Source organism: Schistocerca gregaria, chromosome 6, assembly GCF_023897955.1.
Source record: "Schistocerca gregaria isolate iqSchGreg1 chromosome 6, iqSchGreg1.2, whole genome shotgun sequence".
In the NCBI taxonomy this organism is placed as follows: Eukaryota; Metazoa; Arthropoda; class Insecta; order Orthoptera; family Acrididae; genus Schistocerca; species Schistocerca gregaria.
In genome coordinates, this window is record NC_064925.1 from 232,942,018 (window position 1) to 232,963,256 (window position 21,239).

At 38.7% G+C, this 21,239-nt stretch overlaps 1 protein-coding gene across 3 annotated transcripts in view; it reads left to right on the top strand.

Moving 5' to 3' along the window:
• LOC126278979 (glycerol-3-phosphate acyltransferase 3) overlaps positions 1–21,239 on the top strand; it is a 199,510-nt gene that overhangs the window by 167,065 nt on the left and 11,206 nt on the right. For 2 of the 3 annotated variants that reach the window (XM_049979281.1, XM_049979280.1), the window contains 6 exons: positions 7,448–7,720; positions 7,918–8,055; positions 9,495–9,629; positions 13,989–14,222; positions 17,099–17,214; positions 20,141–20,282. In XM_049979281.1, the coding sequence (XP_049835238.1) occupies positions 7,448–7,720; positions 7,918–8,055; positions 9,495–9,629; positions 13,989–14,222; positions 17,099–17,214; positions 20,141–20,282 (1,038 nt within the window). Of the gene's footprint in view, positions 1–7,447; positions 7,721–7,917; positions 8,056–9,494; positions 9,630–13,103; positions 13,341–13,988; positions 14,223–17,098; positions 17,215–20,140; positions 20,283–21,239 lie in introns of all 3 variants that reach the window. The other variant, XM_049979282.1, reaches the window with a different exon arrangement.

Below are 21,239 nucleotides of genomic sequence, written 5' to 3' on the forward strand. Positions count from 1 at the left end.
TGAAACTATTTTAACTAAAGTCTTTAACAATAGGTATTGCCAGGGATGTTTTTTACGGGATAACGCCAATGCACACACACGTTTCACGTGAACACGTATCAACGACTGCCTTAATCTCTCTTATCGTTGCAGGCAGATAACTTTCTTTCCAGCGTCAGCAATGAAAGGTATAAGGTGCAAAAATGACTGGCAGAATCTGCTCGCGAACAGAAAGTGAACCCGCATGGACGGCGAGCCTTCGGTTCCATAAACACAGGCACTAACAAAGAGAACAGATTTGTCGGTTGTATGAAAAGCCGTAACAGCTGCTGTACACTGAGCATCTCTATAGGTACCGCAAGCGGGGAACTAATCAGACGGAAGCAGACTACTCCAAGAGAAAGAAACAATTTAGCCTCTGAAACTTCCTGGCAGATTAAAACTGTGTGCCCGACCGAGACTCGAACTCGGGACCTTTGTCTTTCGCGGGCAAGTGCTCTACCATCTTAGCTACCGAAGCAGGACTCACGGCCGGTACTCACAGCTTTACTTCTGCCAGTATCTCGTCTCCTACCTTCCAAACTTTACAGAAGCTCTCCTGCGAACCTTGCAGAACTAGCACTCCTGAAAGAAAGGATATTGCGGAGACATGGCTTAGTCACAGCCTGGGGGATGTTTCCAGAATGAGATTTTCACTCTGCAGCGGAGTGTGCGCTGATATGAAACTTTAAGTTTGGAAGGTACGAGACGAGATACTGGCAGAAGTAAAGCTGTGTGTACCGGCCGTGAGTCGTGCTTCGGTAGCTAAGATGGTAGAGCACTTGCCCGCGAACGGCAAAGGTCCCGAGTTCGAGTCTCGGTCGGGCACACAGTTTTAATTTGCCAGGAAGTTTCATATCAGCGCACACTCCGCTGCAGAGTGAAAATCTCATTCTGGAATTTAGCCTCTCCTCGTACTCAAGCGTAAACAGGAGTCGTTCCAGATGCGGAGCGGGTGCTTCTGGACGCCATGAAGATCAGTGTACAACCAACTGCAGATAGTGGCTCATGTCAATACTAAGGATGTGTGTCGCTTTGGACCGGAAGAGATTCTTCCTGTTTCTGGCGCCTATTGACGTGGTAAAGACTGCCAATCTTCCATGCGAGATGAAGGCAGAGCTCGTAACCTGTAGCATCTTAGATTGTTCCGACTGAGGAACTGGTGCAGAGCCGAGTAGAGGGGCTAAATCAGAGGCTACGATGGTTCTGAGTCCGTGTAGAATGCAGCTTCCGCGGATAGCGACATAGGCTAGTGTGCTTTTGGGGTCTGCTGGATAGATCGTGTGTCCATTACACACAGGGGGTGGCTGCACGGGTAGTTTTTTTTTAGGTTGGAGGGTCTTGGGAAAAGTAGATAAAGGTTTTCAGTCTCAAAGAGTGAAGGGCAAACAAAGGACGACGATAGATACTGCAACAACCGATATTGTAGTTGTAAATCGTCGTAGCTGTGTTGGAAAAGAACCGGAGCTCCAATCGCTAATAGAAAGCATTGAAGCTAATATCGTTACAGCTGGCTGAAGCCGGAGGTAAGTTCAGCCGAAGCTTTTATTAAGGACCTAAGGAGTTCGGACAGGATATGTTAAATATTATTGTCAGAGTGTTTATTGCTGTTAATAATAGTTTGTCTTGTAGTGAAATTTCTGGGAAGAGTTCCTGTAATTTAGTATGGAAAGAGGTTAAACTTGGCAACCTGAATAAATTAATAATTCGCTTCTTTTACCGACCCGTCCCCACCCCCCGACGCAAATTTACTGAACAGTTCAAAGGACACTTGAGTGTCGTTTCGAACGCTACCCCACTCATACAATGATAGTTGGTGTTGACTTACATCTACCCTCAACATCCTGGCGAAAATGCATGTTTAAAATCGATGGTATGCGTAAGTCATACTAAATGCTTTCTGCGGAAATTGTTTGATACTAAATGCTTTCTACGGAAATTGTTTTGAATAGTTGTTTCAACTCGAAGTGTAAATGGTTGCGAACCCTTACTTACCCTTCTTGCAACCAATAATCGTGAGCAAATAGGGAGCATCATGACACTGGTTTTAGTGACTGCAAGGTCATTGTAGCGAGTCTGAATAAATACAAATCCACCAAAAATAATCGCAAATTATATTTAATACAAAAATTCTCTTGACGTCTCCGGAAGAGACAGTATACACTTCTTCCAAATTAGTTGTGTAAGCATAAACCAGGTGGGGCTGGAAATAGTATAAACAGTTCTTGAGATTTTGCTACTGATTCGTAATGGTACGCAAAACAGATAGCAATACTGCTGCAGAAGCAACGAAAAAGAGCATGCCAAATTTAAAAGAACGCAGAAACTCAGAGATAGGCGATATTTTATTGAACCTCGAAATTTAGCCGGAATTCAGTGCGAGATGCTTTTCATAGTTTCCACAACGAAACTCTGTCTCGAAATCTGGTAGGAAATCCAGAGATCGTATGTAAAGCACACCGGAAGCAGGACACATTAAATACCTTCACTGCACTATAGCAATGCTAACATTACCGACGCCAGTACAACTAAAGCGGAGTTATTAAACACGGTTAACCGCAATTTCTTGACCAAAGACAACGACGTAAATTTTCCAAAAATCGAATCAAGAACTGCTGACAGTATTAGTAACTTACAAGGAGATATCCTCAGGATAACAAAGCAGCGAAACTCTCGTAATAAAGGCAAGTCCTCTCGTCCAAACTGTATACCAGTTAGATTTCTTTCACAGTACGCTAATATAATAGCTCCATACTTAGCAGTTATAAACAGCTGCTTGCTCGATGAAATATCCATACGCCTCACCAATACTAAAAAAAGGAAATAGGAGTAATCTACTAAATTACAGGCCAGTAACGCTGACGTCGATTTTTAGTAATTTTGGAACAATATATTATAACAGTACGAATTACCTCAAAGAAAAAAATCTATTGACATATAGCACGGATTCATAAATATCTATCTAGTGAAGCATAACTATCTTTTCCTTCACTCGAAGTAATGATTGCTATTAACAGGGTATGTCGAATTGATTCCATAGTTCTAGAATTCTATTTGACACACTTGTAGTAAAGTTTTGTGTGTGAGGAATATCGTCCCAGTTGTGCGACTGGATTCGTAATTTACTGTCAGAAAGGTCACAGTTCGTAGTAATTGACAGAAAGAGTTCTAGTAAATGGGAAGAATATATGGCGTTGTCCAAGGAAGTATTACACGCCCTCTGCTGTGCCTAATCTGCGGGGTGGTTATAATTAAACTGTGGCTACTTGAAAAGGCCCGCCACGAAAAAAGAGTTATCGTAGGATAATGAAGCACTTGTAAGGACATGCGAAAGAGATGGAAAGAATAAACCATAGAAAGAAACCCATTTTAACTTCCACGTGGGAGGGTAGCCTTGGTTAACTGCGTACCATGTTTACGTTTCGGATTCCAAGCGATGCTCAGTGTGGCGACCATCTGCATCCACGACAGCATGGAACCGCACTGGAGATCGCCGGTCAACTATTCGCAGCCGTTTTCCGAAGGGTTGAACATCGAATGTTCATATAACTGTCGTGATAAAGTTCGTCCAGTGTTCGAAGGCTACACGTTGCGTCCAGCATTCTGAGCCATGGCCACAGTAACTTCAACAGTTTATGGCGGAATTAGCCTTCGGCCTCTCCCAGGAGCAGTCCGCAAATCGCCAGTTAATTCCAACTTCTGAATTCAAACCCCCTGCGGAAGGAGAACCTCACCGTATTCCTGTGGCGCATCAGTAATAGCGAAAAGTAGCACTATTGTTGTTGTTTTCATAATACAGCTTTACGAGTAGAGCTCTGCTCACCTTGTCCGGATCCATGTTTAAGTCTGCAACTGCAATGCACACTGATTTTTGGTTCAACCGTGCGTCGCCGAAACTACTGACGCTCACGGATGCTAGTATCCGTCCGGGAGCCAGAGGGCAAGTCGTGACACTAAACACTACGATACTAACAACACAAATCGTGCACTCCTATGAAGTTGGGTACACACAAGGTAAACAGTTTTCTGTCGACACCGGCCCAAGCAGCGGAGGTTATAAATAAACCACCCTGTATATGAATGATTTAGGATACCATCTGACCAGCCCTTTTAGAGTGCTTACAGTTGATACTAAGATTTGCGCTCTATTAAAGTCATCAGAAGATCAAAAACAATTGCAAAATGATGTAGACAAGATATCTGTATGGTGCGAAAAGCGACAATTGCATCTAAATATCTACATCTACATGGATACTCAACAAATCACATTTAAGTGCCTGACAGAGGGTTCATCGAACCGCCTTCACAATCCTCTATTATTCCAATCTCGTATAGCGCGCGGAAAGAATGAACACCTATATCTTTCCGTAAGAGCTCTGATTTCCCTTATTTTATCATGGTGATCGTTTCGCCCTATGTAGGTCGGTGTCAACAAAATATTTTCGCATTCGGAGGAGAAAGTTGGTGATTGGAATTACGTGAGAAGATTCAGTCGCAACGAAAAACGCCTTTCTTTTAATGATTTCCAGCCCAAATCCTGTATCATTTCTGTGACACTCTCTCCCATATTTCGCGATATTGCAAATCGTGCTGCCTTTCCTTGAACTTTACCGATGTACTCAGTCAGTCCTAGCTTGTAAGGATCCCACACTGCGCAGCGGTATTCTAAAGAGGACATTTTTACAGATAAGGAACAGTAAAGGGCCTATAACACTACCTTGGGGAACGCCAGAAATCACTTCTGTTTTACTCGATGACTTTCCGTCGATTACCTCTCTGACAGGAAATCGCAAATCCAGTCACATAACTGAGACGATATTCCATAAGCACGCAATTTTATTACGAGCCGCTTGTGTGGTACAGTGCCAAAAGCCTTCCGGAAATTCAGGAATGCGGAATCGATCTGAAATCCCTTGTCAATAGCACTCAGCACTTCATGTGAATAAACAGATAGTTGTGTTTCACAGGAATGGTGTTTTCTAAACCCATGTTGATTGTGTGTCAATAGACCTTTTCCTTCGAGGTAATTCATAATGTTCGAACACAGTATATGTTCTAAAATCCTGCTGCATATAGACGTTGTAATTAAGTGGATTACTCCTACTACCCTTCTTGAATATTGGTGTGACCTGTGCAACTTTCCAGTCTTTGCCTACGGATATTTCGTCGAGGGAACGGTTGCATATGATTGTAAAGTATGGAGCTAATGCATCAGCATACTCCGAAAGGGACCTAACTGGTATACCAGAAGACTTGCTTTTATTAAGTGATTTGAGTTGCTTCACTACTCTGAGGATATTTACTTCGTCTTTTTTTGTGAAGGTATTTCGGAAGGCTGTTTTTAGTGAATCTGCTTTGGCAGCACTGTATTCGATAGTATCTCCATTGCTATCGCGCAGAGAAGGCATTGACTGTTTCTTGCTGCCAACATACTTCACATACGACCAGAATCTCTTTGGATTTTCTGCCAGGTTTCGAGACAAAGTTTCGTTGTGAAACTGTTTAGGCGCCTCGCATTGAACTCCGCGCTAAGTTTCGAGCTAAAGGCGTGGTATCATCCGCGTGAATACTGAAAGGGATCCGTAAAATGTCGATTGCACGATAACTCGCACAAATGTAAATGCTATCAATTCAACTAAATACCTAGGCATTACAGTTACGAACAACTTAAATTGGAACGGTCACGTAGATAATGTTGTGAGGAAAGCGAACCGAAACTGCGTTACATTGGCAAAACACCTAGAAGATGCGACGGTTCACTACAGAGACTTGTCCGTCCTTCAGCTAGAGCCCTGCTGTGCGGTATTATTTCCTTACCAGGCAGGAATGACAGGGAACATCGAAAGAGTTCAAAGAAGGGTAGCCCGGTTCGTAGGGGAGAGGGTGTCACGGATATGATACGCGAGTTGAAAATACAAATTATTAAAACAACGGCATTTTCCGTTGGGTGAAGATCTTTCCACGAAACTGCAATCACCAATACTCTCCTCCGAATGCGAAATTTTTGTTGGTGCCCACCTACATAGGGAGAATTGACTGTCAGCATAAGAGAAATCAAAGCTCTCAGTGTTCGTTTTTCCCGCACAAGAGTGGAACGGTAGAAAAATGGTCTGCTGGTGGTTCCATGAACCATCTGCCAGGTACTTAATTCTGAACTGCAGAGCAGTGATGTAGATGTAAACCATTAAGAAAGCACTTCAACCCGACGCAATAATTTTCTAATCGCAAACCTTTTCTCGAAGACATTCGGTCTGACGAAATAACCCACTCGTATGGAAACAATGGTCGCAAACACGTAACTAAATTTATTAATTACGAGTTTCTCATTCTTATATATATATATATATATATATATATATATATATATATATATATATATAAAGTGTGTGTGTTGTGTGTGTGTGTTGTGTGTGTGTGAGAGAGAGAGAGAGAGAGAGAGAGAGACTAGGTATGGAGTTTAACAGATATGTTACATTCTTGAAACATGAGTGAATAAGTATATAGTAATGAAGGATATTTGCTTCGTTTAAAGATTCAGCCCTACTTGACAAAACTACATAGCTTCCACATCCACTGAATCATCTGATTACTGTCCAGTGCGCCACAGTATTTAAGGCTTCTTACCCTTTAAATTTACCGATTAAATATTTTAGGAGAAAATCAGCTGTTCAGCCCAAATATTAAATCTAGAGATAGTAATGAACTAAGACAGTTACCGTAATTAGACGTATGTGGATCCGATTGTGATTAACAGTTGTTTCTCGGCTACGTTGTCGCGTTTAATATTGAAGTTCAACGCTTCAGTATCTTCTATTAGCCGCACCGCTGGGCAGCTGTGTCTTGGGGCACGAACGGCCTTCAACTCGCTACGTGGCCATGACCAACGAGGTCACATCGTGTCTTCTAGTAACGAAACAGTTCGCGCCTGAAATGTGATCACCTCGCCCGGTGCTTATGTCGAGCCCGCAACCTCCTCCTCCCCTCCCTCGCAATCCCGGATTAAACTGTTTGCTTGTAAAGACTTTTTCGGCAGAGATTCTTAACGGATTTTCAACGTTTTTTTGAGGGAAAGATATAGCCTACACTTCAGTATTACTATAAATTTTTTTAACTGAATGATTATCATATATTTCATAAATTCATGACTAACAGCAGGTGCGGAAGAGATCAAAGCTTGCGTTAGTAGCTCCTAGGTGATGATTTATGACAGTCTCAATAACTCAAAAAGTATGTTCTGAGAGATCTAATATATGCAAATTTTTTTCAGTTTAAAAAGCTATTTCGTATCATGAGCCCTTAGTCAGAAATGAAACTTCCTTTTGCTGTCACTGTCAAAAAAATAGCCCCACTTGCCTTGTCACTGGATATTAAAGACTAATTAATTGACTGTTCCTTTTATAGAAAATAAATTTGTTCTTTTCTTTCACAGTATGGACGTCAACACATAGAAATAGCACAGAAAGACCGCCAGGTGAGCAGAGATAACTCAGATGATGAAGAAGAGGAAGAAGAAAAAGAACAAAAAGATGTTTTAGAGGTTAAAGAAAACTGCAATAATGTCTGCAATAAAACACCAGAAAAGAAAATGAATGGGGTGATAAGCAATAATTTGATCAGCAGAGAAGATCTCATCCTCGCACCAGATCCTGTACAGAACTACAAAGGCAATAACAAACAGGAAGAGACATCCACTGCTCCTCCTGTGAGTAGAAACAAATATTACTGACTGTTTCTCAAATCAGATTGCTGTGCAACATTAAAAAATAATTACTGTCTTTACTACAAGAGACTAAATAATTTTAAAAATAAACGTTTTCTTTGTGCTACAGTTTTTTAGGATTACATAAGTGATGTAAGACCTTGTGAATTGAACTAACAGTGCAACAATTACAATTTCAGGATCTCATTCGAAGGAGATCATTTGAGACGCTGAAGAGGGAATTTCAGCTTTCAGATCTCCTTGACTATGTCAAGGCTGGAGTTGAAGCAATAATAGAAGATGAAGTTACACACAGATTTGAAGCAGAAGAACTCAAGGTGTGTTATTGAACTCTTTAATGACTATACTTTTTTGTCAGATAGTTTATCTTAGTAGCTATGATGATGTCCAAATGAGAATTGGTGATATTGGGAGGGAGGAGGGGGAGGGGGAATTGTAAAGAGTACTACATAAGTATTAAAATGCTACTGTAAATATCTTTTGCCACATACCATAATGTGTTCTGTTGAGTGCAGATATAAGTTTAAAGCTGAAGACAATTGCCCAGCATTAGTAGTTTTCTACACACTGATGTTGGGATCTACATAAGCATATATACTGTATTATGAACCAAAGCATTTCCTTAAACAGATATTTACTCCTAAGACATGTGAATATCTAAACCACATTCAGAGACAAATTTTGTATGCTTATTAAACATACCTGTAGTGTATTATTATTTCATTATATAAATTGTTTTGTTTGCTGTGGAATTAATGTATACAGACGTTGAACTGTGGTTCAGAACTGCCAGCTCAATGAGGATGGTGCTATAGGACCTAAAATTTCATACTACATAAGTGACTGAAATTTTTATGTTCAAAGTTCATTTCTGTACTCAGATTGATGCAGGGTTATGATAGTCACAGATAGTTTTCAGTGAACTCAATCAAGCTGTTATTCTTATGAAGTGTTTTTGTGCTCTTTCTCAGTTACTTTGTGAGGGCTGGCAAACATCTAATTTTGAAGTGTGTGAAATCAGTTACCGTTGTTGATATTTAGACTTGCTCATGATTAGATAGGTTAGTTAGTTAGTTAGTTGATTTCACTTATGAAAAACCTAAATCATTCTTAAAATAATATGTGCTCATGTTGAGTAGAACAGTATATGTAGTGGTATAGAAGAAAGAGTGTGGATACAGGCAAGGTATGGTGATGAGCACTAGATTACATTTGGAAAAAAAAAAAAAGGGCGAGGGATGCTGGGAATGGAGAAAAGGATGCCTGCTGTTGCAATGGAGTGTCTGACCAAGATATGAGAATTAGTCAGTCATTCAGGGGAACTATGTAATGAAAAATATCTTTCTTTCAGCTACAAAAGTGGAATGCAGTATCAGTATGCCAAAAAAACTTATTAAATAGTAATTCAGTCAAAAAGTGGAGGAAAACCAGAAAAATGGGACAGGAGAGGATGAAAATAATAGTAGCATTCCTATCATTGTAGTAATCTGATTTTTAACATGTAATGTAATTAAATAACATCATTTATGTACACCTTAACTGAAAGGTTACTTGTGCTATTGTGGAACACAATTGCATGAAGAACATGAAGTTGAAATACTTCTTGTCATTAATTACAGTAAGTGCATAGGTATTATACCAGAATAATGAAAAAAAAAAAACACTGTTTGTACCCTGCACATCTTCATTTTGATTTCTACTATTATTATTTCATTAGCCTGTGCTCTAATTGACATAAGATGCACTTGTGTTTCAGTCCTGGAATCTTTTGACACGTACAAATCAATACTATGAATTCATCAGCTGGAGACTTACTGTTATTTGGATGGCAGGATTCTTTGTCCGCTACTTCTTTCTACTGCCTTTACGTGTAATGATTTGTTTCATAGGGGTAAGTCATTTGGAACAGTGAATAAAATAAATTATAAATAAAATAAATTTCCCTACTTTCACCCATGTAGTAAGAAGGCTAAATTTTCATGTAATTTCTGTTATGTTGTTTACTGACATTTGTGCATAAGAACATTTAAATTAGAAAAGTACAGCATTTTAGTAAGCTGTTTGCTTCACTATTTTGGGAGATAGTTTCTTTTAATATGTGTGGTTTCATAATATTAATATGCAAGGAAAGATGTTCAGCTACACTGAACTGCTTTGTATAATTTTTAATTATCCATTCTAATCTTCCTAGCAGCATTTGATGTTCAAATTCACAAAACTGATCATTTGGATAAACAGAGTCCTAACAGTAGCTGTGGAAGGGTTACATGTTGCCATAATTTAATAGAATTTTTTTTTCTTTTGTGGTAGGGCTGTTAGATTCCCCCACAATTCTGTTTCTTAAATTGTGTGGTTTCTGTCTGTTGGAGTATACTCAGCCTTTTGAATGTACTCACTGTTGTTATGCAAAAGTTTGACTTAAATTAGTTTGTGATTAATGAAGCTCTTATGCGGTGTGGACCAGGTTAGACCAGCTTTGTTAAATACAGTACACAAACATGAATTCCTGAATTACCAGTGATCTAGTCCACTTGTGACACTGTTTAATCTGTAGCAGTATATTTCCATTTTGTAATACCATTAATTTTAAGTATTCTAGAAGTATTTTACTTTGTTTGCAAGCTGAACAAGATTAATTCTGCTTCAGGTTGAATTATTTATTTTTACGAAATTGCTGAGCCCAGACTTGTTATCAGAGACTTCGTTGTGCAGTTTCAGTTGAGATGCTGTTTGATGTAGTCAGTCAAAAGCAAACATGAGCTGTAGTTAAGTGTGTGTAAGATGTTAACAAATGATTTGTTGAAGAATTCTGTCATAAGTAATTATACTTCAGAGCTGTTTCTAACTGTTACCGTTTTTTTTTTTTTTTTTTTTTTTTTTTTTTTTTTTTCTTTCTTTCTTTATATGGTATGGAAGCTTTCATAAATTTCTAGATGGATCACAAGTTGAAGAAAATATTACAGTAGAGTTGGACACTCTAAATCATCACTTAATTATGGTAGATTTCAGTAAAATTGCTAGATATTGTCATTATCAGCAACTGCAGTAATTTATTGCTATCAGGAACTTAAGTCTTCTGCATACAAAAATTGCCAAAAATTATCCTGAACATTTGAAGAAACTGTATACAAATGACTGGGAGAATATTGGAGAGAGGGGAGATCCTACACAGAACAGATTTTTAACCTAAAATCAATAATTCATTGCAGAATTTTAACCAGCAATTATTTATTGATTTTAAGAAAGCATTTGATTCAGTAGACACAGAAATGACAGATAAAATCATTAGGGAATTTGGTGTTAAAACAAAATTACCAAATGTAATTTATGAAACTCTAAAGTGTATACCGGTATCCAAAGATAAATTTATGGGAGAAGTATCTCAGGTATTTGAAATAAAAGTTTTTAGACATGGTGCAGTTTGTCACATTTACTGTTAAATATTGTTTTAGAAGAAAAGCCTGTGAGGATCTGGAATTTGGAGCTCAAAATCACAAAATTGATCTAATAAGCCTGGAAAGGAAAACAAGTGGTATTTAGGTAAATTACTTGGCATTTAGATGTGTTACTGCAATACTTTAAGAAAGTGTGACAGAAAAGTTACTGAAAGAAATCTTTTGCAAAAAAATAGTGACTAGATCTGGTCCCAAAATTTAAGCTGAAAAAACAAAATTCATGACAAATATAAAAAGTGTGTCAAAATAAATATGTAAAATAGAGCAGTTTAGTAAATTTAAATGTCTTAAAGAAACTATACAGTAGAATGGACTAGAAAAATTTACAATGGATGTAAGAGTTGATAAAATGAAAAAAAAGTGCATGATTTGACAATACAAATTTATAAGAAATGCATGTCTAGAAAAACAAACTGTAACAAAGTGGTAAGACCAACATGTTTATATACATGTAAGTGCTTAATGATGAAAAGTGAGCTGGAGCAATAGAGGCACTAGATACTCAGATTATTGGATAAAAATGGGGGTAATAAAAACTACAGCTGATTGGAAAATGAGAAGTAATGAGATCTATGAAAGTATAGAGAAAATATCAGAAGTAATAGTAAAGCAAAGATTAATCTCCTGTGGAGATAATAATAATAAATCTAGTGTCTTTATAACATGGAGAACCATCAAATATGAAGGGTCCAGGAAAGGAATGAGCTATGTCCAGTTTTGTAAATTTTATGAAAAATTAATATTTCTATTTAAATATCTCACAAGTCTATAACAATTGCACTTATATTGCTATGTTAAAAACTGTAAATAATAATCTGTAACTGTATAACAATATTATTGCTAATTTATTGAAATTTGTGATGCTACATGTTAAGAAACCAAGTAAGAGTAACTTATTCAATGAAAGAAGGGACTGATTCGATGAATCAAAGTAGCATAAACATTGCTTTCTCCTTTGTTACTGGAAATAAGAATCAAACTATATTTAAAAAAATAGCACAAGATTGCTTACCCTGAAAACTTTAAGCAATAGGAAGACTATCATAGTATTCTTGTGCGTCTGATCCACAAAAAAAATTTCAAAAATTGCAGATCTTGGTACTTCTTATAGTCTTGCTGGTAAAAGAAAACTGTCAAATCACTCTAGTGCTTTTATAAAGACCTTTACACAGAAGCGTATTGTGCCAAGAGCACACACAATAATATTAGACATCTGTTTGTTAGGGCTGTAACCTAAATCATTATTTACTTTAAATACCTGGCTTTTTCCTCAATTTCAAATTGACTAAGCTCTTTCTCTCCCTGTTCGGCTTCTTTGTAACACAGATTTGCAGTATGAATGAGATTATTTTTGGTCATTTACTGTAGTAGGAAATATTTTATCCCTTCCATATTTTCATATACTAGTGACAACTCAAAAAATAGAGAAATGAACTTGGCTTTCTTCCTGGATCCTTTGTATATTCTGATCAATTTGCATTTTTATGGGCATCAGAAAGTGAGCTGTGAATCAGATACTTGATGTAAAGTAAGTTGATTGGTATTTTGGTAGGCAGTAGAATGATAAGAAATTCAGTTCAGTGAGATGATGATCATTTAATTTTTGCTTTAGTTTTCACTTCTCCTGCTTGCCTTAATGATTAAGCTCCCAATGTTTAAAAAATGAAGTTGGTATATTAAATCAAAGCTGTAACCATTAAATGAAAATAGATATGCTTATCTTCCATGACCCATGAATTAAGTGCATAAAAATATTTTGCGAGAGTTGTCTTTAGAATAAAACATTGGTATTCATTAGAACAATTCTGAGCAGTTTTAGAGGAATATAAAATGTTAGTCTCTTTATGATATTTATTGTTATTAGAAAGGATTCTGATTATTATTAACTTGCAATAACCTTTTTTCTCTAGATATGTTGGATGCTGTCATCAACTGGGGTGCTAAGTTTTGTACCAAAGTGCTGGCTGAAAAACTGGCTTGTTAACCATGCCTACCGTATAGCATTTCGTATCTTAGCATGTTCTTTAACTGTCATCTTAACATCTCATAACATTCAATACCGACCTAGAGCAGGGGGTGTCTGTGTTGCAAACCACACGTCACCAATAGATGTTGGCCTACTTTCCACAGAGACAACATATGCTTTGGTGAGTTATAAAAAAATGTTCTGCAGAGATTTGTGGGCCATTTTTGGGTATCATCAGTTGTTTCTCAGTTGCTTCCTCTCTTGTTTGGCCAGGCTGTTGCCTATCATGAGATGTCTTCTTCTGTCTATGCTCTTCATGTTTGTGAGTGTGTCAAGGCCTGCAGCAGGTGTTTGTTAGCTTCTGGTAGCAGACCCAAAAATCTCGTAGTAGCTGTAGCAACTCTCCATAATTCCCCCCCCCCCCCCCCCCCCCCCCCAGCAGCCCTCCCCTTTCCAATTATGACTTGGGGCCTGTACTGAGGTTTGGCTATAGTGTAACTCACTTTCTGTGAATTTAGTTTAATGACTCTCCTAAATTGCTGCTGAAGAGATATTTGAAACTCCATTGTATCCCTATCAGAAGTAGTCAGTGCATTTTTTGTCTTAGTTGTTTGTTTCCTCAACATTAGAACTTTTAATTATAAATTCACTATTCCAAAAAATATTTTTAACAGATGTATATAATTTACTTAGAGGATTTATAAAAATTTGTGTTACTTCTAAGAAAGTATTTAATTTTCCTTCTGTGACACTGTTGTGTGGTAGACGTGTGGTGTGGGAGAGGTGTTGTGTGTTGAGTTGTAGCAGGATATTGCTTCCTTTATTTCAGGTTATGTGGTTGACAGCTTGTACAGCTGTTGTGGGCTATGTTCCTGAGGGTCCATTCAAGCGTTGGCTCAACCATCGTGTTTCCATAATGTGCTTTGGTGTTTTGTCCAGTGCTCTGTCATCTGTGATTACCTACCACAATCCAGAAAACAGACCTAAGAGTGGAATATGTGTAGCAAATCACACGTCTCCAATTGATGTCCTCGTCCTAGCCTGTGATAACTGCTATGCCTTGGTATGTCGTTGTGGAAATATTACCTTTACTGGTTTCTTACTGTGATTACCTTTACTGGTTTCTTACTGTGACTTTATTTTTAAGTTTAAATTGCCTTTTGCTTTATTTAATCATATACTTCATAAATAAAAAGTAGTTTAATATTTTAAGGAACTTAATTTTAAACAAGTGGGCTGAGAAGGCACAGTCGATGCATCGGCAGTGGCTCCTCAACTCTTAAGTTTTATCAGAAGTAAGCACCAGCCATGAAAACTTTCAGTGCCTTAATAATGGAAACCTACACGAGTAAATGTTACTACGAATAAAGTTACATTATAAACTGCAGAACAGGAAATAAATAAATGTGGTTATAAAAGTGTAGTGTCAGTATAACAACTGATGCTGTACATGATGAGGTTATCTTGCTATAACAAAATAGTTTGTTTGCTGTGTGACTCACAGATTCATTCTGCTGAAGGATGAGTTCTATGTTATATGCATTATGTGCAAATTACTGCCTTGGCAGTAACTGTAGACTGACAGACAAGAAGCTCTTAATCAGATTAGTGTTGGAATTAATATTGCTGTACTGTCACAAATATCTGTGCAATGCAAAGCAGGGAAGCCTGGAAAGGGAAGGTATTTGACAGACTACCTTTGTTGGTTGGATAAATAATACATTATGATGTTGTGCATTTTATAGCCCATTTAGAAATGATTTGGTGCTTGCGACACAAGTAAAAAAATAAATAAATAAATAATTCAGGAGTAAAGAGAGCTGACCAAATAGTAGAACCATTGAGTTGTCGGTGTGCATGTGCACCACTGTTCTGAATACAGTTGATACTTGTGGCCACTTTCCTCGGTTGCTAACAACTACTTCAATTATGTTTTATGATAAAACATAACTGAAGTCCTTGTTCTGAAGCTCAGTAAACTGTATAAACTGAACATGACTCTGCAGGAATTATTTCTCCTTGAAAAAATTAAAACTAATCGACTGCCACAAAAATATTACACATGCCTGCTGCTTGGGCAGTTAATTGTGCCAGCTGAACACAAGATACTGGGTTTTACAGCTCAGCAGGTGGACTGGAGTGAGAGCTTGAATGTTGAGGTGGCTGGAGGGAGAAAGTGGTGGAAGCAGAGGTTGAGGAGGCAGTAAGTGTGTGGAATTAGGAATGTGACATTAGGATACCAGTTAGAAAGTTTTTGCTGCTCCCAAAGTGTCCCCTCTGACTCCTTAAAGGATTCATCCCAAAGCTATCAGAGTTTGTTTCTGCCTGTACAACTCAATTTTTCTATTATTCAGTGAGTAGTGTCCTTCACTCTTAAAATTATTTACATTCTGCCACAACTTTCTTACCACAAGTAAAAAATTAATGTGCTCTTATCTTCTTATCCTAGTGATAGCTTCATAAAATGCCATGTAATGAATAGTAAGAGTCAGTAGCCTCTTAATGAGATCACACCCTTGCATATAGACACTTATTGCAATCCTTAAAAGGATATAACCTGTAACCAGATTGACATATCTTTTTAGTCAGACTCTTCCACTACATTTTGAGTAAGCCTGTCATTGTCTGTATAACAGAAAAATGTAGCTATTTTATTCAGTCATTTGTTGCTAAAGCACAAGTGGGAAAACTACACATTGCAGGAAGTGTGTGTTTCTGACATACACAGGAACAATGTAGGGAGCAAATAAAACAGCTCACCATATACTTGAGGCATCGATTGTTTGATAGGCACATATGCAAAATTTAAACATAAACAATATTTCAGAACTTAGTTACGTATCTAATGTTGTTTGTGTGCATGTTGATCAGTTAATGCCTCAGCTGTGTGGTGAGTGGTTACCTTTATTCATTGTGTTATTTGAATTCCATCCAGTATCAAATTGCCAGAAAAAGTATATACTAACTTTGCAACCATCCAAAGACAGACACTGAGTGAGTAGTGACAAAACTATTATTCAGGAATAGATTGTGAATCACATTCTTTGAAAGTAGCAGTTTTGTCATACTGGTACACAGGGAAAGTGGAGCTATAAAATCCCATGTTGTGTTACCAAGGTGTATTCTGTCATCTGTTAATTTTTTCCAAATTTGTTTCTTTCTTCTGAGTTACTCAGAATATAGTAGCATCCTTCCAGTTTTGTCAGTCTGCTAGTAAATGACAGTGTGAAACTTTGTATAAACAGTGGAAAAGCATACCAGCAGTAATTTTCTAATTAGCTGAACTAAGTTACCACAGTTCACAAGAATTTGAGCCCTGATGGGGAATGGAATATGGAAACTAAAATTTAATTTTTAGCAGCATTTAGCTTTGCTATGAGAGAGTACCTTCAAAATGCATTTTGAATTTAAAGAATGGTAATCTTAACATTGCCAACAACAAGGAGTGATAAATACCAAGACTCCATGTTAATACTAACAAAAAATCCATGGCGTGACTTGGCTTGGTATGGGTGAATAACTTCACACATGGTAGAATTAAACAAAGTGTTCGCAACATTAGTTTTAAGATGAGGGTCTACAATTAAAACTTCAAATGAAAACTAACTTCATAGTTAGCAAAATGATCTGTGCACATTCTTTTAAAAATGTGTGTGTGTGTGTGTGTGTGTGTGTGTGTGTGTGTGTGTGTGTGTGTCAGATTTTGTGGTCAAAATTAGTTTCAGAAGACTTCACAATTTTTTAGTAAATGATAATGAGTTTACTTTAGTTCTGTGTGAAGTGAAATCCTTACAATGTTTGTACTCACTGTATGTCGGCAGTAATCGTGTAGATATACAATATACAAGACAATGGTAATTTTTGGAGTGCACTGATGTGGATATGAGGAATATGTCTACTAACTTTCCTTTACTTTTGTATAATGTACTGTCATTGCAGATTGGTCAGAGGCATGGTGGTTTCTTAGGACTCCTCCAGCGAGCTTTAGCGAGAGCGTCCCCTCACATTTGGTTTGAACGTTCTGAAGTAAAGGACAGAGAAGCAGTTGCAAGAAGGTATACCACACCATTAAAAGCACCTGTGCCAAAAATTTATTTACAGATGTTGCCTTAATTAACAATTTTGCTCTTAGCAGAAGTTTGCAGCATATATATTTTGGAACAGATTTAAAAGTTTCTGGAAAAGTACACTCAAAATTCATGGAATTAATTAGGTTCAGAGAGGACATTACATGCAGGTATCAAATAGTCAATCAAATTAAAATCTTTGCTGGCCACTGTGGCCGAGCGGTTCTAGGCACTTCAGTCTGGAACTGCGCTGCTGCTGCGGTTGCAGGTTTGAATCCTGCCTCGGGCATGGCTGTGTATGATGTGCTTAGGTTAGTCAGGTTTAAGTAGTTTTAAGTTCTAGGGGACTGATGACCTCAGATGTTAAGTCCCATAGTGCTTAGAGCCATTTGAACCATTATTAAAATCTCTAGTATTGCGACACAAAATATTTATTTCTCTTCACACGAATGTCAGTTTGATTACATGCTTGCGTGCTTTTATCCTCATTACTACACAATTATATTAAATGTATCCAGTTAAGAATGGTTTATAATTTGAAAAACAACTTGTTCCAAATACACACATTCAACACATACCTTATGTAAAGTTCTTATAAAAACGAAACTAAAAGCTTTAGCTTATATTGACCAAATTCATAAATAAGTGAAACATACTGAGGAAAGGATACATCATCAGCATGTGTTCGAGCCAGTGCCTCAATTAGTAAAAGAGGGCAACATCAAGGGACTTGCTGGCCTAAGTTTGAAACTTGTTTCTAAAAGCTGAAGCATGTGTGTAATACAGGACATATAGCAAACATTGTTAAATTCAAGGTGAAAAAATTTCTATAAAAATTTCCAATTTTATTATTATATATACAGGGTGAGCAATGTAAAACAAAACTCGAAATGTAACTGCTGAAGAATCAGTAAATTATGTTGGAATGAAATTTTATGTTGGTACATAAATGTTGCATTTATTAATATTATTGTTAGTAAAGATGTTCAAAATGATTATCTCTAGGCATTGGCGCACTTTTGTGCCAGACTGAATATATTGAGTCATCTGATGCAAAATGTCAATTGCGTTAATTTCTCATTGAATGTTAATCTTCAGTTCATCAAAATTGTGGGGGTTAGATGCACACAAAATTCCCTTTAAGGAACGAAAGGAAGTGATCTCAAGTAGTCAGCTCTTGAAGTCCTTGAAAATTGTGGAGTAAACATGTGGATTGACAGTTCAGTCAAAAAATATTTTTCCCACTTTATGATTATTGGAAAGGTACACTAATACCAATACCTGGTGTTCTGAATCTTAGCATGGCTGGATAAATGAAACTATGCCTTTTCTGACATGAAATAAGTCATTAGATCTATTTGTCCACTATCAATGTTTTCAAGAAGCCAGTTGCAATAATCATTCATTTGCCTATCTTCTTCAATTGTTGTACAGCTGTGATGTGGTAAGATTTAAATTTTAATTCATGAAAAATTTTAACAGCAAATTGTTGGGATGACTAAATAATTTTTTTTTTGGACTGACAATAATTCTTTAAATATTGACAATACCTGTGAAGTCCTTATAAAAGGAATTTGAAACCAAAGCTGTTGTATGACCTCCATTGTGACTCCTATCTTCTGGGATCACAGCATTTGGAAATTTTTCTATGATCACTTGATGTGCTTCTTCAAACTATTGAGAAAAAATGTAGTTTTCAGCTCTATAGTTATTCTCTCCTAGGCTGTATAGGCATTTTACACACACACACACACACACACACACACACACACACACACACACACGCCACAAAACTCCACTGCAATGAAGTATATACGGTATACTCCTCTTTTGGCTCAGTTGTCTTCCACCGATGTGGGTTAGCATCAGCTGCTGCCCCTCTCCCCCACTCTCCCCCACTCTCCCCCACTCTCCCCCACTCTCCCCCACTCTCCCCCACTCTCCCCCACTCTCCCCCACTCTCCCCCACTCTCCCCCACTCTCCCCCACTCTCCCCCACTCTCCCCCACTCTCCCCCACTCTCCCCCACTCTCCCCCACTCTCCCCCACTCTCCCCCACTCTCCCCCACTCTCCCCCACTCTCCCCCACTCTCCCCCACTCTCCCCCACTCTCCCCCACTCTCCCCCACTCTCCCCCACTCTCCCCCACTCTCCCCCACTCTCCCCCACTCTCCCCCACTCTCCCCCACTCTCCCCCACTCTCCCCCACTCTCCCCCACTCTCCCCCACTCTCCCCCACTCTCCCCCACTCTCCCCCACTCTCCCCCACTCTCCCCCACTCTCCCCCACTCTCCCCCACTCTCCCCCACTCTCCCCCACTCTCCCCCACTCTCCCCCACTCTCCCCCACTCTCCCCCACTCTCCCCCACTCTCCCCCACTCTCCCCCACTCTCCCCCACTCTCCCCCACTCTCCCCCACTCTCCCCCACTCTCCCCCACTCTCCCCCACTCTCCCCCACTCTCCCCCACTCTCCCCCACTCTCCCCCACTCTCCCCCACTCTCCCCCACTCTCCCCCACTCTCCCCCACTCTCCCCCACTCTCCCCCACTCTCCCCCACTCTCCCCCACTCTCCCCCACTCTCCCCCACTCTCCCCCACTCTCCCCCACTCTCCCCCACTCTCCCCCACTCTCCCCCACTCTCCCCCACTCTCCCCCACTCTCCCCCACTCTCCCCCACTCTCCCCCACTCTCCCCCACTCTCCCCCACTCTCCCCCACTCTCCCCCACTCTCCCCCACTCTCCCCCACTCTCCCCCACTCTCCCCCAACAAATAGTGTTGTGTTCAGTTTTACGTTGCTCTCACTGTATATTGGAACACCAGATGTTAAAAATATATACAGTTTTTACCAGTATAATTTCAGTGATGATTTGCACCTAATACTAAGAAAAAGTCTTCTTCTGTAATTTTTCAGGCTTCGTGAGCATGTGTCTGATCCTAACAATCCTCCAATTCTCATTTTCCCTGAAGGAACATGCATTAACAATACATCAGTTATGCAGTTCAAGAAAGGAAGCTTTGAAGTTGGAGGTGTCATTTATCCTGTAGCCATAAAGGTAATATTGCTTTCAGTACGTCTGTTAAATTTTTTGCTTACTTTGGGGTAGATTAGGGGCATGCATGCTGCCAATGTAGTGTCCAGTTGAGACATGCTATATTACACAGATTACATGGCCTGTAGTTTGGTAGCAACCTGAAATAGGAACTGTCAAATGCTGTAAAGATAATCATTATACAACCAACTTAATTGTTTTGGCATCAGAAGCTGTTGCTTTGTTGTCAGCAAATATAATACAGGTTATTGAAAGAGAGTGAAATATATTGAGATGTTAGTACTAGTACTTACATAAGGTGGTCTAACAAAGATGTATCCTGAAAAATCTGCTGTGATGTCTGAAGACATGTTTGTAGGAAGAGCTTAGTTTGATATCCAATCTACATGTGCATCTGCACCCAATATGTGGCAGAAAGTAGTTTTCATTGTACCAAATGTCAGGATTTCTCCCTGTTTCATTAGGAAATGGAGCATGTAAAGAATGTTTGTGTAAATGCCTCTGTGCATGCTGTAGTCCAATCTGGTCTTTGTAATACCTTCAGGAATGATATTTTGGTGGATGCAGTTTAGTCAAAATTTTAAAGGCTTTTGTGCGATAATTGGTATCTGTCGTCAAACTTCAGGTTGTTCAGGTTTTTCAGCATGCAACATCTTTCTCCTGTGGACCAAATGAACCTATTTTGGTGCCCTTTTTCTGTGTCCAAACATTGGTTGTATACGACCCAGAACAACGGGGAAATCTGGCAAAAACTTGGTAATTTCAAATCCGGCAAAAACTTGGTAATTTTTCATATTTAGTTTTCAGTTAAATTTTTGTAATTCTGTTTTTTTTAGTCTCTTGCTGCAGCAATAAAACAGACAAGAGAAGGACACCAAAATAAATTTTGGTTGCAAAGAAAATGCACCACTTACAACACACACACACACACACACACACACACACACACACACACACACA